The 25,672-nt window shown below is 32.8% G+C and overlaps 1 protein-coding gene across 2 annotated transcripts in view; it reads left to right on the top strand.

Moving 5' to 3' along the window:
* Nucleotides 1-25,672, top strand: part of dsh (Segment polarity protein dishevelled) — a 94,758-nt gene that overhangs the window by 50,354 nt on the left and 18,732 nt on the right. For both annotated transcript variants that reach the window (XM_075366319.1, XM_075366310.1), the window contains exons 9-12: nt 5,544-5,671; nt 15,473-15,559; nt 19,437-19,571; nt 20,872-21,042. In XM_075366319.1, coding sequence (XP_075222434.1) covers nt 5,544-5,671; nt 15,473-15,559; nt 19,437-19,571; nt 20,872-21,042 — 521 coding nt within the window. The remainder of the gene's footprint in view (nt 1-5,543; nt 5,672-15,472; nt 15,560-19,436; nt 19,572-20,871; nt 21,043-25,672) is intronic.

Here is a 25,672-nt window from a genome sequence, read left to right as displayed (position 1 = left end):
CACTAGTTCTACTCTGGGATATATGATGACTCAGATTGATGCACCTGTTTATGTTTGCTGCAACGGCCAACTGACAATACACCACATACTTGTGGACTGTATCTGTTATGCGGCATTGTGTCAGAAGTTTAAAGTAAGGGCCTAAGATACAAGTTTAGGGTTGCCTAAGATACTTTGTATCTTAGGCAACAATATATCGATATTGTCGAATGTCGTAAGATTTCTTAGGGCCATACATCTGGCCAATATGTTTTTGCCTTTTGATGTGATGAAAATTTTATTTATACTGTATTTTTGTTTCTTGTAGTATAATTAATTTTTCTTTTCATATAAATTGTTTGACAGTACAGAGAGTTTTAAAAACTATCATTAAGCAAGTGTTGAAAGAATTTTTTAATTCCAGTACGATTGTGAACATGAAACAATTGCTAAACAAATTACAGTCCAAAACTTTAAATTCCTAATCTATGGATAAATTGTGGCCAAAGATGATTTAAACAAGAAGAAACATTATGTCTTGAAAGTGCTTTATGAAGAAACTATCTGAAATTGGAAAAGGAAAAAGTTGGAGAAGATCATGTGAGTTACAACCAGAAAGATAGAAAAACAAACTACTGATTGATATTAGATGGTATAGATTGATAGATTGAACATAAGGAAGTTAAAGAGTTAAGAAGAAGAATTTGATAATGAAAAGAACAAAATGGGTGACAAAGTGAAGCTATTTTATCCAATAAAAAACAATCTTAGAATTGGTTTTTATCATTTTCTGTACTGTCTAACAAATTGTTAAAGCCAAGAGAGAGTTTATGAAATTTGTGAAGTATGACTAAAATCAAGTGAAAACATGAAAAAAAATTAGTCAAGAATTGTAAAATAAAAGTACTTTGGCTCTGTATAAAGAAAGTTTTACAAGACAAAGGAAAATAAACAACAATAAGTTTTTGATGAAACAATAAATTTTAATACAAGTACTTCTACTTGCATTAATAATCATCTTTTATAGTTTTTAATACATATTAAAAATTATATTTTAATTTTGAAACTCTTAATTTTAATTACTATGTTCATGAACAATAAAGTACATTTTGTCATACATTGAAATTTCATATTTATCTAATTTCTTTATTTGTGTGAAATTTTACAGATACTTTGTTCTTTTAACTATTTTTTCCTAATGCTTCTTTCTTCATCTATTTGCCGCAATACCTCTTCATCTGTCACTTTATCCACCCATCTGATTTTTAACATTCTCCTATAGCACCACATTTCAAAAGCTTCTAATCTTTTCTTCTCAGATACTCCGATTGTCCAAGTTTCACTTCCATATAAAGCGACACTCCAAACATACACTTTCAAAAATCTTTTCCTGACATTTAAATTAATTTTTGATGTAAACAAATTATATTTCTTACTGAAGGCTCGTCTAGCTTGTGCTAGACGAGCCCATCTAAAGATGGACCACTGAATGTGGTCCATCTTTGTTATTTCTACTACATTTCATTACTTTTGTTTTGTTCTTGTTTATTTTTATGCGATAGTTCTTGCATAGGGCTTCATCTATGCCATTCATTGTTTCTTCTAAATCCTTTTTACTCTCGGCTAGAATTACTATATCATCAGTAAATCGTAGCATCTTTATCTTTTCACCTTGTACTGTTACTCCGAATCTAAATTGTTCTTTAACATCATTAACTGCTAGTTTCATGTAAAGATTAAAAAGTAACGGAGATAGGGAACATCCTTGTCAGACTCCCTTTCTTATTACGGCTTCTTTCTTATGTTCTTCAATTGTTAATGTTGCTGTTTGGTTCCTGTACATGTTAGCAATTGTTCTTCTATCTCTGTATTTGAACCCTAATTTTTTTAAAATGCTGAACATTTTATTCCAGTCTACATTATCGAATGCCTTTTCTAGGTCTATAAACGCCAAGTATGTTGGTTTGTTTTTCTTTAATCTTCGTTCTACTATTAATCTGAGGCCTAAAATTGCTTCCTTGTCCCTATACTTTTCCTGAAACCAAATTGGTCTTCTCCTAACACTTCTTCCACTCTCCTCTCAATTCTTCTGTATAGAATTCTAGTTAAGATTTTTGATGCATGACTAGTTAAACTAATTGTTCTGTATTCTTCACATTTATCTGCCCCTGCTTTCTTTGGTATCATTACTATAACACTTTTTTTGAAGTCTGACGGAAATTCCCCTTTTTCATAAATATTACACACCAGTTTATATAATCTCTGAATTGCTTTCTCACCTGCACTGCGCAGTAATTCTACAGGTATTCCGTCTATTCCAGGAGCCTTTCTGCCTTTTACTTTCTTCATCAGTAGCATTCTTATATTTTCTCTTATTATACCTTATTTTTTTTACTCTGACCTCTTGCGATGTCCTCCTCATAAATCTTCTTTACCTCCTCTTCCTCAAGCTTCTCTAAATTCCACCGATTCATCTGACACCTTTTCTTCAGGTTTTTAAACCCCAATCTACATTTCATTATCACCAAATTATGGTCGCTATCAATGTCTGCTCCAGGGTAAGTGTTGCAGTCAATGAGTTGATTTCTAAATCTTTGCTTAACCATGATATAATCTATCTGATACCTTGCAGTATCGCCTGGCTTTTTCCAAGTGTATATTCTTCTATTATGATTTTTGAATTGGTTGTTGGCAATTACTAAATTATACTTCGTGCAAAACTCTATAAGTCGGTCCCCTCTTTCATTCCTTTTGCCCAGCCCGTATTCCCCCACTATATTTCCTTCCTTGCCTTTTCCAATGCTTGCATTCCAATCTCCAACTATTATTAAATTTTCATCTCCTTTTACGTGTTTAATTGCTTCATCAATCTCTTTGTATACACACTCTACCTCATCATCATCATGGGCGCTTGTAGGCATATAGATGTTAACAATCGTTGTCGGTTTAGGTTTTGATTTTATCCTTATTACAATGATTCTATCGCTATGCATTTTGAAATACTCTACTATCTTCCCTATCTTCTTGTTCATTAAGAAACCTACTCCTACCTGCCCATTATTTGAAGCTGAGTTAATTACTCTAAAATCACCTGACCAAAAGTCGCCTTCCTCTTCCCACCGAACCTCACTAATTCCTACTATATCCACATTTATCCTATCCATTTCCCTTTTTAAGTTTTTTAGCCTACCAACCTTTTTTAAGCTTCTAACATTCCACGCTCCGACTCGTACAATGTAATTTTTTAATTTTCTGATGACCCCTTCCTTAGTAGTCCCCACTCGGAGATCCGAACAGGGGACTAGTTTACCTCCGGAATATTTTACCAAGGAAGGCGCCTCCATCATTGTTATATGAAAATGCAGAGAGCCACATTTTCTTGGAAAAAGAGCAGCTGTAGTTTTCCATTGCTTTCAGCTGCGCAGTACTCATAGGACTGAGTGATGTTGATATGGCCGTTTAAGTCATTGTGACTCACGCCCCTAACAACTACTGAAAGAGCTGCTGCCCTCTTTCAGGAATCATTCCTTAGTCTGGCTCTCAACAGATACCTCTCCGATATGGTTGCACCTTCAGTCCAGTTACTCTCTATCCCTGAGCACTCAAGCCCCCTCACCAACGGCAAGGTCTCATGATTCATAGAGGAGGGTAGTTTTATTATACATACATAAAACAGGATTTTTTTTATTTTACGTGTAATCACAGACCAGATGAGCATAATTATGCTTTGACAGAGATCATTATGCTGTTATGATCTCTTAGTTCACCAGACCACATCTGATCCTGTTAAGAATGCATGAATAGGGTTAATGCTGTTTGAAGCATTTTAAGTTTTAGGGCAAAACAAAATTCTTACTTGCAAACCTTGCTTTTTTCTTATTTTCTGCATGGAATTCCCATCTGATTTAAATCTTATAGAATAAAATGGCTAAAACTACTTACATTTTACTTCAAAATATTATTGTGGATACAGTTTTGGCTGGTTTTATACTTTGCCTGTGATTCTTTCATTTAATGTGTTATTAATTTGTATGGACCAAACATTTATTATCAGTCTTAATTACTTATGAGAAAAACCATTTTATCATAAAATATTAGGTCATAATTTATATTTCAATTTATTCATCTATTTTAAAAAGTAAACAAATTTTATCAGAAATATTAGTTCATCATTTTAATACAGTTATCTTTTTTATATTAAGTATACCTAAAAAATGTGTGCTGCATAGAATTAATGAAAATCAGTGAAATAAGCTGGATTTCTGCCCCTCCTGGAGAGATTTCATTCAGTTCTAAGCACTTTTCATAATGCTACACCAGTTTCTCTATCCCCTCTATATAGAAGTTTGCCGCCTGGGAATTGATTCAGTTGACAACAACAGTCTTAAGCTTCTTGTCATTTTCAAACTGTTGTCCACCAAGCCACTTTTTCATATGCAAGAAGAGGAAGTAGTCATTAGGTGCAAGGTTGGGACTATATGTAGGGTGGTCAAAAAGTTTCCAATAAAAATCTTGAATTTTCTTCTTGGTTAAGGTAGTGATGTGAGAATGTACGTTGTCGTGAAGTAGGATTACGCTGGATGACAGTTTCCTGCATCGTCGATTTTGGATCACGCATCTCAGTTTGGTGATCATTTTGCAGTAGATGTCAACTGTAATTGTTCCACTTTCCGTGAAATCAACCAAAATGACACCCTTTTTGTCCCAAAAAATTGTAGCCAACATTTTTCGACTCAAGTATGGAGGTTGCTTATACTTTTTCAGTTTTGGGTAACTTGAACATCATCACTGCATTAGTTTTTGTTTCAATTCTGCGTTGGTGTAGGATATCACATCTCATTGTTCGTAATAATCTCCATCTTGTCGATAGCGGTCCAAAAACGCTTGTCCACTGCACATTCTTTGCTCTTTGTGTTGGTTGGTGAGCATTTTCGGTACTTACTTTGCACACAATTTGTGATAACTGAGATTTTCTGTGACTGTTGTGTATATAGAGGTATGTCCAGCATGCGGAAATTCATCAGCCAGAGCACTAATTGTCAAATCACCTCAATCACATCACAGTTTTCGGTTCACTTGTTCAATGATTTTAGTTGGTCTGAATACTGGGCCTGCCATTCTGCTCTTCATCATGCACATTTGAGTGGCCATTTTTAAAGTCTCTACACCATTGTCTAACCTTTCTTTCACTCATTACTGTAGGTCCATACACTAGGCACAACTCCTGATGAATTTCAGCAGCTGAAGATCTTTTTGCACACAAAAATTGAATTACAGCACACACTTCACAATTGACGGGAGAAATGAGATCGCAGACATTGCGATCTGTATTAACCAGCAAGTAAATGACTGAATCAAACAAGAACTTCAGTGGCTTCATAAATAGCCGATAGATGGCCCTGCATGACGTGAAACTGTGTTCAAACCCGCTAATATTTAAATGTAAGTTGATGGCCCTTACTTTATGAATGTGCCTCATATATGTTGTGCTTTTTTTATGTATTTTTTAAAATTTTTAGTTTCAAAAAGGAACTTAATTCCATTAATTGTTGGGTATGTTTCAGTCCTATTAAATTAGTTGTTGCCAAATGTTGGGATCCAAATCCAAAAGGGTATTTCACTATACCTCGAACAGAACCTGTAAGACCAATTGATCCAGGAGCCTGGGTAGCGCACACTGCTGCAATCAGAGGTAAATATTTCCAAGTATTGTTTTATATATTTTTTTTGACAACTTAGTTCATATTTTTTTTTTAATTTGTGAAGTTAAAAAACATAGATGAAATGTGAAAAAACTTATTAAATTAATATTATTCATTTTCTTCTTTTATTGTTATTAATTTGTGTCGCATACCACCATTACAAGAAAAGTTATTAAGTGACTTGATTTCAAACATTAACAAATCTTAATAAGTTTTATAAGCATATTAAAATAATCTACTCCGCATAGGGTCTAAATTCAAAAACCTTTTATCTGTGTTTGGGTTAAGATAGTCTTTCCTTATATTAAATTAATGAATTCAGTAGTGGTTTTTAATTTTGTTAGGAGTATTTTTTTATGAAATGTTTTGTAGTTTGATATGTATAAATGCCAGTTTAATGTTAATATTGTATAAAATCTACTCTTACATGAATATTAACTCTTCAAATGATTCTTTTTTTTTTTAAAAAGCTTTGTTACTTTCCATAGAGATATTCAAAAAAATAACATAAAAAATTAAAAAGGGTGCATAAGTAAAGGGACACTGTAATTAGCCATGTTTTAATGTAGCATATTTTTGTTCTGTTGTACAGAAAAATGTTTTAAAATATATTTTAGCACATAACATTTCAATATCTAGACTTTCTTTAACTTAATTTCTAAACAAATAAACTTTTTCTCCTGAGTCTTAATTCCTGTAAAAAAGTGATTTTGATATTAATGTGAACATTTTAAATTTTAATTAAAGTGGTGCTTAGTGAGATTGTTAGAGTGTAACTCAAAAATTTAGATATTCAGTTAAAATTGAACTGTAATATTCTTGATCATGCAATTAATTTTGTTAGTGTGTGCTTAATTTACCTTAAAAAAATTTATTAATTTAAACCTAATTTTTTCTTTACAAGTTATATAATACAATCTCTTAACAAAGTAATAAAATGTTAATTTCATTTTCATTTTATATGATCAAACCTAGTTTTGTTTTTATATTTCCTAAACAAGTGAATTGTATTACTAGTTTTATCCATGCTGTCAAAACCACGCTATGTATGTATGTATGTATATAAAACTTCAATTTACTTATGTATAAAAGAACTTGTAGGTTTATAAAGTAAACATTTTTACTTTTAAATTATTTACTACTTGTGACATATGGAACAGATTGGTAACATCTGTACTTGGATGTATTCACTTTTTTTTAAAGTTTTACTAGTTTATTTTTTATATTTGGATCTTATGTATTTAAAAATCTTTTTAATTTAAATGTTGAAATGCGGTTTAATTAATTTTTGGATGAAAATAATGAATGGTTAATAGAAGTGAACTAGTACAGGTCTGCTAATAACAATCTGTTATCAACTGTGAACAGAAATTATGTACACCCTTTTCTCTATTAACAAACTGTTTGAACCTGCTTCCAAAGGGAGCAGTATCTTATAACAAGATGGTGTTCCATCATAATCAACAATTAAGAAAATGTTTTATTTATAGTAATCTGCAAAAATACTGCATATAATTAATTGTGGTGATAAAATAAAAATATAATGAATGTTTAAATGAGCAAGCATTATATGGTGTAGTTACACCGTGCTGCTTGGAAAACCAAATTCTGCTACAGTTGAGGGAGAGATAGAGAAAGAGAAGTATTAGTAATTTGCTTTTCTACAAAGGAGGATAACTATTAAATGTTCTAAACCAAGTTGGTTATGATTTAGGAGTAAGCTTTTGATTTATTCTGTTTAAAATTAGTTGAATTTGTTAATTTTATAATATATTTATTTTATTCACTTTAAACAGCTAGAAACAAATAGCAAAACAATTTCTTAAATAAAAAAATTTGGATTGATTTACCTGCAATAAACCTTGTGAAGTTGATTTATGATAACCTAAAGCTAAAGCATAAGTAGCTATAAATATAAAGCTTATTTTTATTTATTCATATGGTTCAGTTAAATTGATCAATTATGTATAATTATATGTCTTAATTAAAAATAAATAATAAAATGTAGTAAAATTTTAATTTATGCCCAAACGTTTGTTAATTACTAAAATTCATGACTGTCCCTCAGGTTTGTTAGCAAGTGTAATGCATTTTAATCATGTTCTTCCTGTTACTCAATGTTATTACCTCCCTAGGCAGCCCTCTCTCTAAATTACCTCCCGTGGCAGTCTTATCCCATAAATTATTGCTGTAGTCATTGTCTGTATCATAAAAAGTACACAAATCTGGTTATTTTATAAGAAATATTCTGTAATGTTGTAAATATTTTGAGTTCTAATTCTATTGTTTATACAGACAGCTCTGTAATACTGTCTTTTTATACAAATGGTTCATGTTTATACAAAAACACGATTATTTTGTTGGTTGTGGTTGGCAGTATGGCAGTAGAGCATATATGTTGGCCTTGGCAACATTGTCGATGTTTTTGTTGTGGCTGTATGCTACTAATAAGGCCTTAAATATAATTAGCCAACTTATCGACACATATTAGTCTGTTCATTCCATGGGTTTCTTGCAGGTGATTAGTGAAATATACTCCAAACACCTTGTTGTAAAAATGACTCTGCATAACACAATTGTGAGCTTCTGCTGGATCCCAGCCGTATTACAATCTTAGACAATGAATACACTAATAGTGCAACAAAAGAGGCTTGTTTGCAACCTCATCTCACAAATTGCATTGTTTTGAACGCTTGTCTGTTTTCTGAAGAGGGTAGTTTGTGATTAGTGGCAGAGTGAATGGAATGCTACCATCAATATCCTGACCTACATAGGTAAAGACACCCTCCACCACCCCCTCTGTTCCGAGTCCTTATGGGCTTTACTGGAGGTCATCTTTGAAACCTTGGCTTTTAACATATTCCAGCCCACCTCAGCCAGGATGCCACCGATGCGATTGCCACAAGTGACATTCCCATCAGTATTACTACTAGTAATGAACTCAAAACAAAACACATCTCACAGAGTCTTAAGCAAGACTGAAAGTACCTAACTAAAAAAGGAATTGAATTACCTACCCGAGAAGGGAAAAGTTAGTTCAACATAAAACATAAAAATATTACATGGAACAACACAGTAACAGTGAAATAAAATAAAACAAAGTACAAGAACAATAGCAAAAACATAATTTATAAAACAAAACAACAAAAATAGAATAAAAGAGATATCCAAGCAGAGCTTTAGATCCCCTCAGCAATCCTTTCCTTTGCTAAGTACATTACAAAACTCTCCACTATTTCCCATTTGGCCTGGCTTCTCCCGTTTACATGGAGGTCCAACACCATCCCGATAAGATCAAGCCGACAGATGGTCTCTTTACGCATTAACTTGTATTTCAAGCATTCATAAAGATCATGGTAGGTGTCGTCAAATTGTCCACACTGAGGACACATCCCAGAATCTACCAGGCAGAATTTCTGTAGTTTGTCCCTAAAAGGTGCTAATGGTGCTTTACGATAGGGTATACCCAATAGGCGTCCCACAAACCAACAACATTTGGAGAGAAATCATACGTATAATGCCCACATCTGTCTCATCCCATCTGGCCACCACAAGGCATTGCCATGTTGTTCAATTTTTCAAACTTTTTCCGAAGTTAACCGGACTACTTAGCAACATACCGCTGCTGCTTCTCAGATGCAATCTAGTTTATCGGTTTCATGCCTACCATTACCAAGACTGCCTCCCTTGAAGTAGTATGGTAACCACCCGTTACAATTAACAATATTAACCGTTGAGCCCTTAATAATATGTCCCGATAACTTTTATATTTTAGCCTATCTGTCCAAACAGGTGCTGCATATAGCATAATAGCCTCGCACATGCCTGTATACAGGATGCTCATGGTTTTAAGTTAAGATTCCAATCAGGATTGACTACACATCAAATATCCAAGAAAGTATTGCAGGCTCTCTCCGTGACGTATTGAAGGTGCTTTTTAAATTGCAGTTTCTCATCAAGCAACACCCCGAGGTACTTGTGAAAGTGAACATACTTTATACACTGGACTGCCATCGGAACAGAGACACACCGACTCACTGCCAAATGGCTTTTGAGTTGCATCATTGTGGTCTTTCCTGGGCTAAGTGTCATCTTGTGTTGATTACCCCACAGCTTAAGCATCCTGCAAGCCCGACTGGCTTGGAGTTCAACCTCCCTCCGTGAGCTTCCTTCTACCAGCAGGTGCCCATTGTCAGCATAAGCCACGATGCAACATCTGAGGTTGCCGCTGGGCAACCTCAGCTGCAGGAGAGAATCAAACTCCACTACCCACAATAATGGACCCAACATGCTGCCCTGGGAACATCCCTTTAGACAGCATCTTGCCAACCTCATGGCCGCCCTCACGGAGCAACACATCCTGATGACTGAAGTAACTTTGCATAACTTGCAATTCACTTACAGTACATTCTCTTTTTTGGAATTGGTAAATAGCAGAAGGCCACCATAGTTTATTAAATGCTCCGGAAATGTCCAGGAAAATCCCCAGGACATATTCCGTCCTGCTAGTTGTTACCACATTCATCACACGGAGTATGGCATCCTCTCCGTACCCTTTCCGGGATGAAAGCTTTACTGATTCTCCATCAACAATCTTTGTGAGGTTAACCTCTCATTTATACGCACATACAGAACCTTACAAAGACCTTTTCAATAACTGTTGAGAGGAGGTTATATTGGCAGTTTGCGAATAGGGCACACTAAACATACTCATGGATACCTCATGAAACAGACTGATACACCGTTTGTGTTCGCTGTGATTGCTAACTAACGGTACACCACATCTTTTGGACTGTGTCTGTTATGTGGTATTGTGGCTGAGATCTAAATTAGGGGCTAAAATCCAAAATATTCTAGGAAACAATATGACAATGTTAGTGAATGTATTATTATTTATTTCCTAAATTATTTCCTAAAAGCCATGCAACTGTATTCAAATATATAAATTAATGTAATATATCTATTAGTGTTTTAAATTTGCCTGTCATAATGTGTGTTCTGACTGGTACTTTTAATTGTTTTATTATTGTTATTTAGTTTTTATCTCTTGTCACACATTGAGACTTATTTGCTTATGTTAAAAGCATAGCGTCTGGGCGGTAATAACAACCCTTCATTGTTTGAGCCATAAAAAAAAAGTCATTAACAAGTAGTAAGCTTAAAACAACAGTTACTGTATATGAAGGTAAATTATTAAAACTGTTTTTTTTTTTTTTTTACTTAGTTTTTTAGCAAAAAATAGTTATTCTGCAAAAAAAATTAATTATTTAATATTTATTAAGTTTTACTTATGTTCATAAATTATATATGAAATTAAAGAGCAATTTAAACAGTTTTTTCCTATAAGTGTTCAATGTGAGCACCATTCGTCACATGGCACACATCCAGTTGATAGGAGAGTTCATCCCGTACTTTAATCAGTAAGTCTGGAATAATTGATGCAATAACTGCTTCAATCCTGTACTGCTTCAATCCTGTCTGAAGTCGCGTAGGTCAACTGGTAACAGTGGCACGTACACTTGACTTTTTATATACCCCCAAAGAAAAAATCACACTGGTCAGATCGGATGAACATTGAGGCCACGGCAGACAAGTCCTGCCATCTGCTCCCCAGCGCCTAATCCAGCAATCAGGGAGAATTTCATTCAACTAATCACCTACAGCCTTATGCTAGTGAGGAGGTGCACCATCTTGTTGCCAAATAAAGTTCTGTGATTCATGTTGCAGTTAAGGAAAGAGTCATAGTTGTAGCATATCAAGATAGTTCATTCCAGACAAACTTGCTTTTACGAAAAAGAATGGCGTATAAACTTATTATCAGGATATCACACAAAAAACATGGGTGTTACACACCCATGCGCCCAATAACAACCCATGTTATTAACATGAAACATTGATTCATCACTGAATACGACATGATAAAGAAAGTCTTCATCATCATGGTTTATCATGTCATTCGTGAAGCTACCACACAAACTGTAATCTGTAGGCTTTAGAGCTTGCAACAGCTGTAAACAATGTGGACGCAGTTGTAAGGAATTCCTTAAAACCCTTCACACAATCACTGGAATTGCTAATTCACAGTTAGCGTTCCTAACAGATTTCATAGGACTATGCACAAAAACTCTTACACATTCAACATTGCCTTTGGATACACTCAGTAGTCCCTGTAGTCTTCCCTTTGGAATTACAGCAGCCAGTGGTTTCAAATTGTTTGTATCATCTGTGAATTTTATTGTCACTTGGGGGAACACAAAAGAACTTCAAACGGAACACATATTTATTGATAATTACAGATTCACACTTTGCATGCTGCAAAGCACACGATGCTGTCTGTTGGCGGGTGCGGGGGGGGGGGGAGAGTTGCTACTAGCGCTTTCAAGCGAAAGTTACTCGAAACAGTTATGAGCTTGTGCACAACTAAAACTGTTGCTTTTGCATTTCATGTGTAATTAATCAATGTATGTGAAAATTGAAAATTATTACATACCTTTAAAATCCTGATGATCATTTTGAAACACATTGTATGTATAATGGGTAAACAGTGTTCTTATAATGTGTATATTTGAGTTGCAGTAAACCAGTGTTTCTCAGCCTGTGGGGTACGCTCCTGTAGGGGAGCGTGATAACACTAAATGGAGGGCTGCGAGCATATTAAAAAGAAAATATTATTAAAAAGATTTATTAATTTACTGAAAGGAAAGCAAAACAAAATACATTCTGACATAATAAATAATAAAATACACATTTACACTGATAATAATACACTTTTTAAATAGGATTGTATCAGTACTGCACAATGTATTTAATTAACTTATCAATACTAAATTAAAAACTAGTTTAATAATTAGTGACTCCCTTGGGCCTGTTGCAGAGCAAAGTTTTTTGAAGGAAGGTTTAATATTAGAAATAGACACTTGTGAGTTCTTTTTCTATATTTAGCTGAAATCTATATTTTGTCTTCAATGCAGCCACTGCAGAAAATTCAGTTTCGCAAAGGTAGGATGTTGAAAATGGTTATAGTATACGAAATGCTATTGTTTTCAGTGCAGAAAACTCGTCATCCACCCCTGCTCAAAATTCAAGAATGATTTATTACTAAATTGACTTTTGATTTCAACACTTGCCGTGGAGTCTATGAAGATTTCTTCTTTGACAGTTGAGAGCCCTTGAGTATTTTGAAATTGATCCCTAACCCACTTGCAACTTGCAACTAAGTTGTCAGCTAGAAAATACTTTTTAAAATTCTTTGATAGCATGGCCAAATGATTCTCCACAATTCCAATTTTCTACAAAAAGCATTAACATTATCACTCGTATCCAACATATGTGTATTTGCTCCGTGGAGTTGACGATTCAAGGTATTTAATTTCTCAAATTTGTTGAACCAAATAGCACAATTCCATCACAAATAAACCATCTCAAAACCTCTCAGCTTCCAGTTGGTTTTCCTCTTTTAGTAAAATGATGATTTCATCTCTTAATTCATGAACACGTTGCAAAAATTTCCCATGTAATAACCATCTTGCCTCGCAGTAAAATAGTAATGCTGAATGTAGTGCACCCATGTCTACAAAGTGCAAAAAAGATTCTTGATTTTAGGGGCCGCATTTTTATATAATTTACTGCGGTTACAACTGTCATTAGCACAATATTCAGGCCAGGACTCATTTCTTTGGAAGGTAGAGCTTTGCTATGGAACATTTAATGGAGGTTTTTGTTTCACAACTGCTTGTATAATCTGGAATCTTCCAGATATTGAACGAGCACCATCGGTGCATATTCTGATTCAATTTTCCCATTCTATGTTTGCCTTTTTTATAAAATCATTGAAGATAGCAAATAATGCGAGTGCTATTGCTTTGAGTTCTATTGATTTGCAGAAAAGTAGTTCTTCTACTGCTGACATACCATCACAAAATCGAGCATAGGCAATGAAATGAGCTTCTTTATTGCAATCTGTTGCTGAATCAGGCTGAATTGAAAACAATTTCTCATGCAACTTCCCAAGAAGCTAATGCTGTACATCTTCAGCTATATCACCAACTTGACAGTCAATAGTATCACTAGATAGAGGTATGGACTGTAATTGTTTGGCAAAATTATCTCCAAACATAGTTTCTTCAATCTCAATTGCAGCCGGCAAAATAAGCTCCTTCATCAGTGGAGGCTTTTTACATCTGATTATTTTGTATAAAACTTTGTAAGAGGCAAGTAAAACTTTTTCATTCACAGACAAAGTTTGTTTTTTAAAATTATGTTTGTTTATCATATGATTTAAATTTTAATTTGAAGAATACTCTAGGTTTGTTAACGTACTCGCTATGAAGTGCTTCCAAGTGTCGTTTTTAGTTAATTAGGTTTCATGCTGTCTGCTGACAAAATCTTTGAGCAAATAACACACAGGGGCCTTTCTTCTTCATTTACTTCAGTACTGGTAAACCCAAAATTTAAGTATACTTGATTTTATTTTCGGAACCACCTTCATCTGTGCACTTGTTGATTTTTCACTATCGTATAATTTATCCATGATTCTGTATAAAAAATTTATACATGATTCTGTATAAGTGTACTGCCATAAATATTTAATACTGTGAATTGCAATTAACTCACAAATTACAACATACACATTTACGATAGATTTGATAGGATAGAAGGATTGACTTGACTGAGACTGCTGAAATTGAATGAGGTGCAAAATGTATATACATTTGCACAGATGTTCCAGAGTGTTTAAGACAAATTGGAAACCTCTTCTCGCAAAATTGCAGAAATGTTTAGTATGGTGGATGTAAGATAGAGAGCAATAGAGAGGCATCGATTCTGGTTTTGTTAATGCAGCAGAATGGTCTTGCCAAATATCAATAAATTTATTTATTCTTGGTAATTTGTAAGGATTGTAATTAAGGTCATAGTGTAGCTTTAGCATCAAAATTCATTATACTTGTATACATTGTTATTGTATGAAAGGGGGTGCACAATGAAAATTAGGTTGCAAATACTGAAAGGTTGAGAAACGCTACAGTAAACCTTCGATATGGAGATATTATTCTATTTTATTAACTTATCTAAGAAGTCCTTCCTTTACAGGAACCAAGTACACCTAATTTCCATATTTTTTTCCCCATTAAGTTGATAACCATCCCAAATTAGCAATTGTATGTCTCACATTTCACAAGCATTTTTACAACCAAACATATCTTGGCTGAGCACCTAACTGCTTGTGTTGATTTTGATAAAATATTTTTAACATTTTGCTTGATAATATCTTTGCTACAATCATTTGTACAATCATTATAACTTTTTTCAGCATATTAAAAATCAGTTTTTTTTAAAATAAAATGTTACTTACCAAATTTGTTCGTCAAAAGCATTTCAGTAGTAGAATTTCAATTTGTTGAAATTCTAAACTTGTAATCTGGAAACTTGTATCAATCTTTTATTATTTTTACTGGAAAGGAATTCCACGGACAAATTGTTAAGAGAAATTAAAGTTTATTGACCTTTTTTAAAATTAATGTCAAGTTTATAAATGCACAGCTGTTTTGCAAATGAACGTGATAAAACTCCATATAAATATTTTAAGTAAGAATTTAATCTACTTAAGGACCAGGATTGTTTGTTTTATTAAAAGTTAGTTCTGTTTTTTAATTATGCATAATTAGACAGTAATCAAGCTTTATGTTAATTTATTTTGGTTTAGAATGATAAATGAATTCAGAATTATATTGCTATATTTCATTATTTCAAATAAGTTTTTAAATGAACTTTTTATATGCTTTATTGTACAGGGGAGACTTATCCATTACGACCACCATCAGTGACTACTCTTACATCAACTAGTTCTTCCATTTCTTCAAGTATTGCAGATACAGATAGTAAGTATATTATTATGTTTCAAGGGTCTTAAGTAATTATTGGTACTGTAATTCTAATTAGAGGGGAGTCTGCCCATGAAAAAAAAAAATAATAATTTTTAACAAAGCCATTTTACTTGCTCTGTTAATAGTTTATACCTTTCTCTTTTCATTGAATCATTTTTTCCCAAGAATTATGGATAGAAATATTATTAAAAAATTATTTGCATGATGCCGTGGTGAAATGTTCTTTTTTCCCCACAAAAACTTGAAAATTAAATGCGATTACCTTAGGAATTATGTTACCTACAGAGATAATTTTTGTGCTGTTTAAAAGCTTACACCACTCTTCATTAGTACATATTTTGTTCACAAGGTAGCATCTATTCTTAGTTAGAAAATAAACAGAATATTAGTTCATGTTTTTTTTTTTTTTGTATGTATATAATGTTTATATTCTAAAACTTACGTTTTTTAAGTCATTTTGACTTTTTATTATTAATTTTGCATGTTTTGAATCTGTGTGTTGAATTCCTGTAATATATTTACTGTGCTGAATAAATTAATTTTAATTTTTTCTTATATTTAGGATGTTTTTTGTCATGTTTGAGGTTATTTATGTTCATGTGCGACAAAAAGTTATATTTTAGTGCTTATATTCTGTAATTGTAAACTGGCTAAATCGTACAATACTTATATTTATAAATATAAAAGAAATAGTATACTAAAAAATTTTAAAGAAGATTTCAAAATAACATAATTAATTGTGTTCTTATAATCATGAAAACAGAATGATTAGTGTCATTTTAAGGCATCTAAAAACAAACTTTAATAAAATTCATAATTATTGTTTATTTAAATATTTATTTCATTGACTGAATCAGTATTGCAACATATTTTGAATGCTCCATTTAGGTAGATTTCATAAGAAAACTACCAATTGTAATGGGTACCATGATTCGACTTCCAGAAAATTTTGACATATCTTCGTGTTTCACATCCTGCAAACCCCAATACCACCGTCAGTTCAAAATTTTATATATGCATTTATATATTTATATATATTACACTTTCTTGGGGGACATCATAACTGCTGTAATTTTGCGCCAATCACTTCCAAATTTATACGTAAAATAAATGACCCAAAATCTCAGAGTTCATAAATGGGCAAAATCGAACTATGGGGGGCTTTTTCGAAAAAAAATATTGCTATAAATTTATTATTAAGTAAAATATCAAATTCGTTTAAAGTTCCTACTATTCTTTGGATAAGGGCCTAAAACTTATCTAAGTAAAGTTTTTTGATATCACCAAACATTGGTCCAGGAGGTAGAAAATGGGATTTTGAAGACAAAAAAAAAATACCTCTGTTAATAGGCACAGTATCAGATCGGTTTAAAATGATTGTTAGTTCTCTAAACATTGCCTAAAACTTTTGTCTGAAACAATTTTTGATATAACCAACGCTTACGGCAAGGGATGACCAAAATGTTGCTGGAATTATAAGATGGGGCTTGTCATATGTTAAACATGTGAAACTTTCTTTTACATACAACCATTGTCGTATTGAGTAAATTTGACGTTTTTTTTTTTAATTTTAAGGTAGAAATCTTTTTTATTCTGTACTTAGCACCTGTGAAATCTGCCCTCTGCCTTCCAGCGTGCCGAAAGGGATTTTTTTATTTCATTCATTTTCTACATGGTCATTACACTGGAAACAAGTGAGAACAGTCTTTGCTGTGTGCTCTTTACATATAGGGAATGAACAGCTGCCACATTGATACTGCGTAAATCTGGTTTTTTTTTTATGCACAGGGCAGTAGACACGCGTGATCTCCCATCTAGTCGCTGAGGGTTTGGTGGCAGTGGTGGGGGAAGTTGTGCTACCCACTATATTTTTTGCTTTAGACTCACATGAAGGTGTAGGATGGCTGCCCTTCTCATGAGGTGCAGCTGCATCAGGGATTTTGCCAGTTGGAGGAGGTAACTTCATCTTGACATGGCTTATTGTGTGTTTAATATAAACACTATCTGAGAGTTATAGAACCAATGTTCAACAGAGAGAAGAAAAAAGTTAGAGGCCATCAATTACTGATTCTAGAAACATCATACCCACTTTTCAAATGACCAGAACATCCCAACAAAAATTCTAACAGCTTTAGAATTTTTTTCATCAAACCATATAGCTTGAACCAATGTTTGAAATCATCTCTTTGACATTACAGCTAAAAAGAATTCTGGACACATTCCAGCATCGCACCATAACTTGTCAGTATTTAGATGACTAACTTCTTCTTTAACACCAGCTAAACAAGGTTTGCCCAAGAAAGCCTTCAATTCAGTTATGTCAGTTTGCAGTACATTCCTGACACCATGTGTATATGAGTGGCTCATTAGCAAAACAATTGCCGGTTCATGCAGCAAACCATCAATTATGTCATCTAGAAAATAGAAACTCCAGCTATCCATAATTGTATTTTTTCTTTTAGCCACATTTCTTATGCCTGGAAATTTAGTAACTATATTTTCTGTAGCAGTTCGGGTAGGTATGACAATGCTGTATTGCGTGCATCTCAATTTCTTATGCCATCCTTACCATGGTAGAGCAGACTACCAGCGCTACTATTCATTCCTTGATTTGAGCGTGGACCTGCAGCTTGTTGGTGTGACAAGACGTTGGCACGCTGTAGATTATCTTCTTCATCTGAATCTGTATTTTCTTCCCTGATGTTCGGACTCAGCATTTGTGTAAGAAAAAACTTCTGCTTGTAACTCAACAACTTCTGCTTTGTCATCAGTTTCACTGTGTGTGGACTCGTCCACTTCCAACCATGCCAGAATACGAAAGTCATTATCTTTATATTATTATAAACAAATTCATAAAGTTCTGTTTCACTATTGATAGTTTAAAACCAAGTAATTAACAGAAATTATTCAAAATAAAAATGTAAAAAACTGTTCAGACTGGAAGGAAGTTCACAAACAGATTTACCAGCTAGACTTTAGAAACCATACCTAGTATTATTAATTTGAAATTTTAAGTTAAACACAAAGAAATAGACTAAACAAGATTTCCACTGTAAGTCCACTTGGAACCAGCAGGCAGTGTATTCACAATTCTGGTCTCAGTCTACATGTATAAGTTCAGTGCATTTTGTGTATTCTGTATAAATTTGTGTTTTAATATTCTGCCATCAACACCTCAATGTACTGTAATTAATTAATATAATTACACCTTTAAATAAAACCTTGTTACTGAAACATATTAGAGGCAAAGAAAGAAGTTTTTTAACTAATTTTCCTTAAAAAAATTTGGAAATAAATGTGATTTAGGCATTAGAAATTCAGACAGGCATCTCTTTCAGATTTTGAGAAGCAATATATAGCTTAATATGCCGGTCTTATTGTAACTATTTTTCATTATTGAATTGACACAAAATTATTCTTTGTCTAGTGATCATATTTTTATATTCTTGATCTTACAATAAAATTGATTTTAATGATTAAATTATTTGCTGATGTATGTTTACAGTTTTTCCATTTTATCAATGAAACACATTGTTGTTAATCTCATCAATATGAATTTCTTCATCAGCAGTAACATCTTAATACGATCTTGTTAGCTAAGCCAGGAGATCGATGTTTGTTACTGGAACATTTTACTGCCTTTAGTGTTTTATGTTTATATTCACAAGTTACTTGCTCTGTCTTAGTTCCTGATATGCTGTAGAAAAAGTATAAAAAATTCAAATGGAAAAAATAAAAAATAAAAACCTGAGATTTATAAGTTTCTGTTATAAGTTATTAAGGTTAGTTTTATTTGGTTTATTCATAATCAGTTATATTGTTGACTGTAGTTTTTGCTAATGTTTTATTGTTCATTATTAATATTTTTTAGGACCATTTGAAGAATTGCACCTTACTGTTAACATGGATATGACAACTATTGTTAGAGCTATGGCAAGACCAGATTCTGGACTAGAAATAAGAGACAGGATGTGGCTTAAAATTACAATACCAAATGCTTTTATTGGTAAGTTTTCAATATTATTTTTTATTGTAATATTCAATGAGAGACAATTTTCTCTCTCTTGATATTTAATTTATCTTGTTAATACAAATTATTTCATATTATTAACATTTGGCAATACATCGTATTTTAATTATAATCTTTTTAATTGTTTTGCATATTTTTTTTCTATATATTATTGTTTTAATGATGGTGAAGAGAACAATTCATAACATTGTCTTGAAGTGATTCTCCTTAGTCTTGAACATTGATGAATTTTAACAATGTGAAGTAGATAAGGGGATAACTCCCACATATCTGTGATCCAAACCTTGTCAGATACATTTGGAGTTTAATGAAAAATGTAACTACAGAAAAAAGATTAAAAAAGAAAGTATGAAGTGTGAAAGATAGTAAAATTTAAGACTGAAATAAGCGTAATGGTCAAAACAATGGAAGTAAACTGAAATACTAGGAACAACTAAATAAAAAAATAATAAGTAGCAGCTGGTTATTTGCCATGAAGATTCATGAGAAGAATTCAACAAAAAAGTGATGATGAAGATTGTTCGTTAAGTAGCAAGTAAATAGTTTCAAAGTTTTTATTACATTTTTTTGTTTAACTTTTTTTAAATAAAAATTTTATAGTTGTACAGCAGATGAAGGCAATTTAATTACTCATATATCACTTATGGATTGTATGTCATTATACTTTAAATTTACTATAAATAATAAAAAAAAAAAGATTTTGTTGCAAACAAGATTTTTTGTGTGTAGAAAAACAGTATTTTTTAAGCTGGGGGAGGGCTTAAGCGTTATTATTGCCATGAATATTGGCTATTACTGAATATTGTTTATTACTTATTCTATTTTTATAATGTACTGTACCTTTATATTAAGAAATAAACAAACAGAAAAGAAACGTCTTTCTACAATAAATAAAATAATATCGTACAATGTTCTACATAATTAATCTATAATGCATACAAGTAATTAAATATGTGTAAAACTATTGTGTGCATAATAGTAAGTTGTTATTGCTGGGTGCTTATTACTGCGCTTTATTACTATACTGCAGATTGCATTCAGTCACTGAATGCAGATATTATCTATATATATAGTTCAGTCAGCCAGTATAATATAACGGATGAATTAATTTCTTGTAAATGAGTAGTGGCCAATAACTTTCACATTTGTGGTTCAGTTAGTTTACGCAGGTATTATTAACCATACAGATTGCATGTTATTTTATGTAACGTGTTTTAATTTTTAATTTAAACTTAAGAAATTTTAAATGGGTAATATCTTTATTGGGTTTTTTTAGGTGCTGATGTAGTAGATTGGTTGGATCGACATGTGGATGGCTTTGTAGATAGAAGAGATGCAAGAAAATATGCTTCTCATATGTTAAAGGCTGGTTACATTAGGCACACTGTTAACAAAATTACATTTTCTGAGCAATGTTATTATGTTTTTGGTGATCTTTTGTCATCAGGTAATTATAATTTCAGCATGTTTTTTTGTTTCTTAACATCCCATAATAATAATATTAATATATAATACTTATATTATTATTATATAATAATTATATTAAAATTATGTGATCATTGCTAGTTAATTTAGTACATGAGGTATTTAGTAGTAACCAAGAAACGACGAAGTGGTACAGAATTGTTGAAAGCTATTAACAATTCTGAGAGTGGTTTTTATAGCCTTTTCGTGTACCAGAAGTTGAATGTGACAAACTTGTATATTTATTACTATTATTATTATTTGTTATTAAATGCATAATTTTTATTAAAATAATTCCTGTAAAAAGTAATGAACTGAAAGGTTTAAACCATGTTAGCATGGGAAACATTTTTAGCCAGTTGAATTATTTATTATCAATATAATAACTACAGGCGTTCACATAATAATATATTTTTTATGATGATGACATGAGATATATTGTGCATTATTAGTGTTCAAGATAATCAAGTAAACATGATGGAAAGAGTGGTAGTTAAAATAAATAAGGGACTGGAGGATATTGGTTAACCAAAGATTTTTACTTGAGTATTGCAAGATATTGCATTAATTATATGGATTGAATCAATCAGGATTAGGAATCTGAATGGATGGGGTATATTTAAATCATTTTGATCTGCTGATTTATCGTGACACCTAATAATGAGGAGGAAGCGTATATAAAATTTACTCGTGACTTAATTAAGAAGGCTAGAGGAGTTGGCTTATTTGTGAACCCAGGTAAATGCCTACTTACATAAATAAATTGTAATTCAATAGAAAAAAGTCACATTGGGCCTTGTCTGGCGAATATGACAGCTGGGGTATCATTACAGTGCTATTTTTTGGCTAAAAATTGACAAACCAGCAATGAAGTGTGAGCAGGTGCATTATTGTGGTGAAAAAGCCATGAATTGTTTTGCCACAAATCCAGGGTTTTTTCTGATTGCTTCACAGAAACAGCGTTATTTAATATTCCTTTTTGATCATTTGACCTTTTGGCAAGAACTCATGATGCACTAGGCCATTAAAATCAAAGAACACAGTGGGCATAACCTTCACATTTGACCGTACTTCTCTAGCTTTTTTTGGTCTTGGTGATCCAGAATGCCTCCACTGGGATGATTGAACCTTAGTTTCAACATATATTCGTAAACCCATGTTTCATCACCTTTTATGACATGTTTCAGTAGTTCTGCATCGTTATTTACTTAATTTAGCGACACCTGAGCAACTTCCATTCACCACTGTTTTTGTTTGAAATTCAACAATTTTGGAACAAATTTTGCTGTCACATGTTTCATACCCAAAACATCCAAAAAAATTTTGTTATGAGCCGGTTAATATCCCAACATCATCAGCGACCTCTCTGATTGTGATTCGGCGATCATTCATAATCATTTCTGTACTTAATCCACATTTTCATTGGTTGTTGATGTGCTGGGATGCCAGACGTTCGTCATCTTCATCGTCTTCATAACCTTAGAAACACTTACACCATTCGTAAACACTTGCTTTACTCATAGCAGACTCACCAAAAGCAATATTTAAGATTTTTAAAACATTGCTATATTTTATCCATTCTTATAGCAAAATTTAATACAAATTCTCAGATCCATTATTTTTTTTTTTGTCTTCAGTCATTTGACTAGTTTGATGCAGCTCTCCAAGATTCCCTATCTAGTGCTAGTCGTTTTATTTTGGTATACCCACTACATCCCACATTCCTAACAATTTGTTTTGCATATTCTAAATGTTGCTTGCCTACAGGTTTTTCCTTGACTCTCTAATATTAAAGCAACTATTCCAGGATGCCTTAACATGTGACCTATAAGTCTGCCTCTTCTTTTAACTATATTTTTCCAAATGCTTCTTCCGTCATCGATTTGCCGCAACATCTCTTCATTTGTCACCCATCTGATTTTTAACATTCTCCTACAGCACCACATTTCAAAAGCTTCTAATCTTTTCTTCTCAGGTGCTCTGATCATCCAAATTTCACTTCCTTCGATGAAAAATAAGGAAGTGAAACTTGGATGATCTATGTTGAATATATCTTGAATATATATGCTTGGAGCGACGCTCCAAACATATATATTCAAAAATCTTTTCCTGACATTTAAATTAATTTTTGATGTAAACAAATTATATTTCTGACTGAAAGCTCATTTCGCCTGTGCTGACATTTAAATTAATTTTTGATGTAAACAAAATATATTTCTGACTGTAAGCTCATTTCGCCTGTGCTATTTGGCATTTTATGTCACTCCTGCTTTGTCCATCTTTTGTAATTCTACTTCCCAAATAACAAAGTTCTTCTACCTCCATAATCTTTTCTCTTCCTATTTTCACATTCAGTGGTCCATCTTCATTATTTCTACTATATTTCATTACTTTCATTTTGTTCTTGTTTACGTTCATGCAGTATTTCTTGCATAGGACTTCATTCATGCCGTTCATTGTTTCTTCTAAATCTTTTTTACTCTCAGCTAGAATTACTAAATCATCAGCAGATCGTAGCATCTTTATCTTTTCACCTTGTACTGTTACTCCGGATCTAAATTGTTCTTTGACATCATTAATTGCTAGTTCTATGTAAAGATTAAAAAGGACTCCCTTTCTTATTACGGCTTCTTTCTTATGTTCTTCCATTATTACTGTTGCTGTTTGGTTCCTGTAAATGTTAGCAATCGTTCTTCTATCTCTGTATTTGAACCCTAATTTTTTTAAAATGCTCAACATTTTATTCCAGTCTGCGTTATCGAATGCCTTTTCTAGGTCTATGAATGCCAAGTATTTTGGTTTGTTTTTCTTTAATCTTCCTTCTAATATTATTCTGTGGCCAAAAATTGCATCCCTTGTCCCTATACTTTTTCTTAAACCAAATTGGTCTTCTCTTAACACTTCTTCCACTCTCCTCTCACTTCTTCTGTACAGAATTCTAGTTAAGATTTTTGAAGCATGGCTAGTTATGCTAATTGTTCTGTATTCTTCACATTTATCTGCTCCTGCTTTCTTCGATATCATGACTATAACACTCTTTTTATAGTCCGGTGGAACTTCCCCTTTTTCATAAATAATACACATCAGTTTGTATAATCTATGAATCACTTCCTCACCTGGACTGCGCAATAATTCTACAGGTATTCCATGTATTCCAGGAGCCTTCCTGCCATTCAAATCTTTTAATGCTCTCTTAAATTCACATCTCAGTATTGTTTCTCCCCTTTCATTGTCTTCGACTTCCTCTTCTTCCTCTATAACACCATTTTCTAATTCATTTCCTCCATATAACTCTTCAGTGTATTCCACCCATGTATCAACTTTGCCTTTTGTATTATAAATCTGTGTACCATCTTTGTTTAACACATTATTAGATTTTAATTTATGTAACCCAAAATTTTCCTTAACTTTCCTGTATGCTCCATTTATTTTAGCAATGTTCATTTCTCTTTCCACTTCTGAACACTTTTCTTTAATCCACTCTTCTTTTGCTAGTTTGCATTTCCTGTTTATAGTATCTCTTAATTGTCTATAGTTCCTTTTACTTTCTTCATCAGTAGCATTCTATATTTTCTACATTCATCCATCATCTGCAATATATTGTCGGAAATCCAAGGTTTTCTATCAGTTCTCTTTGTTCCGCCTATGTTCGCTTCTGCTGATTTAAGAATTTCCTTTTTAACATTCTCCCATTCTTCTTCTACATTTTCTACTTTGTTTTTACTCAGACCTCTTGCGATGTCCTCCTCAGAAATCTTCTTTACATCCTCTTCAAGCATCTCTAAATTCCACCGATTTAGCTTGACATCTTTTCTTCTTTAGGTTTTTAAACCCCAATATACATTTCATTATCACCAAATTATGGTCGCTAACAATGTCTGCTCCAGGGTAAGTTTTGCAGTCAACGAGTTGATTTCTAAATCTTTGCTTAACCATGATATAATCTATCTGATACCTTGCAGTATCGCCTGGCTTTTTCCAAGTGTATATTCTTCTATTATGATTTTTAAATTGGGTGTTGGCAATTACTAAATTATACTTCGTGCAAAACTCTATAAGTCGGTCCCCTCTTTCATTCCTTTTGCCCAGCCCGTATTCACCCACTATATTTCCTTCCTTGCCTTTTCCAATGCTTGCATTCCAATCTCCAACTATTATTAAATTTTCATCTCCTTTTACGTGTTTAATTGCTTCATCAATCTCTTTGTATACACACTCTACCTCATCATCATCATGGGCGTTTGTAGGCATATAGACGTTAACAATTGTTGTCGGTTTAGGTTTTGATTTTATCCTTATTACAATGATTCTATCGCTATGCATTTTGAAATACTCTACTCTCTTCCCTATCTTCTTGTTCATTACGAAACCTACTCCTGTCTGCCCATTATTTGAAGCTGAGTTAATTATTCTAAAATCAACTGACCAAAAGTCGTTTTCCTTTTCCCACTGAACCTCGCTAATTCCTACTACATCTACATTTATCTTATCCATTTCCCTCTTTAAATTTTCTAACCTACCAATTCCACACTCTGACTCATAGAATGTTATTTTTTAATTTTCTGGTGACCCCTTCCTTAGTAGTCCCCACCCGGAGATCCGAACGGAGGGCT

Source organism: Lycorma delicatula, chromosome 1, assembly GCF_047948215.1.
Source record: "Lycorma delicatula isolate Av1 chromosome 1, ASM4794821v1, whole genome shotgun sequence".
Lineage (NCBI taxonomy): Eukaryota > Metazoa > Arthropoda > Insecta > Hemiptera > Fulgoridae > Lycorma > Lycorma delicatula.
Note: the sequence above shows the minus strand (reverse complement) of the source record. Positions and strands in the feature narration are given on the sequence as shown.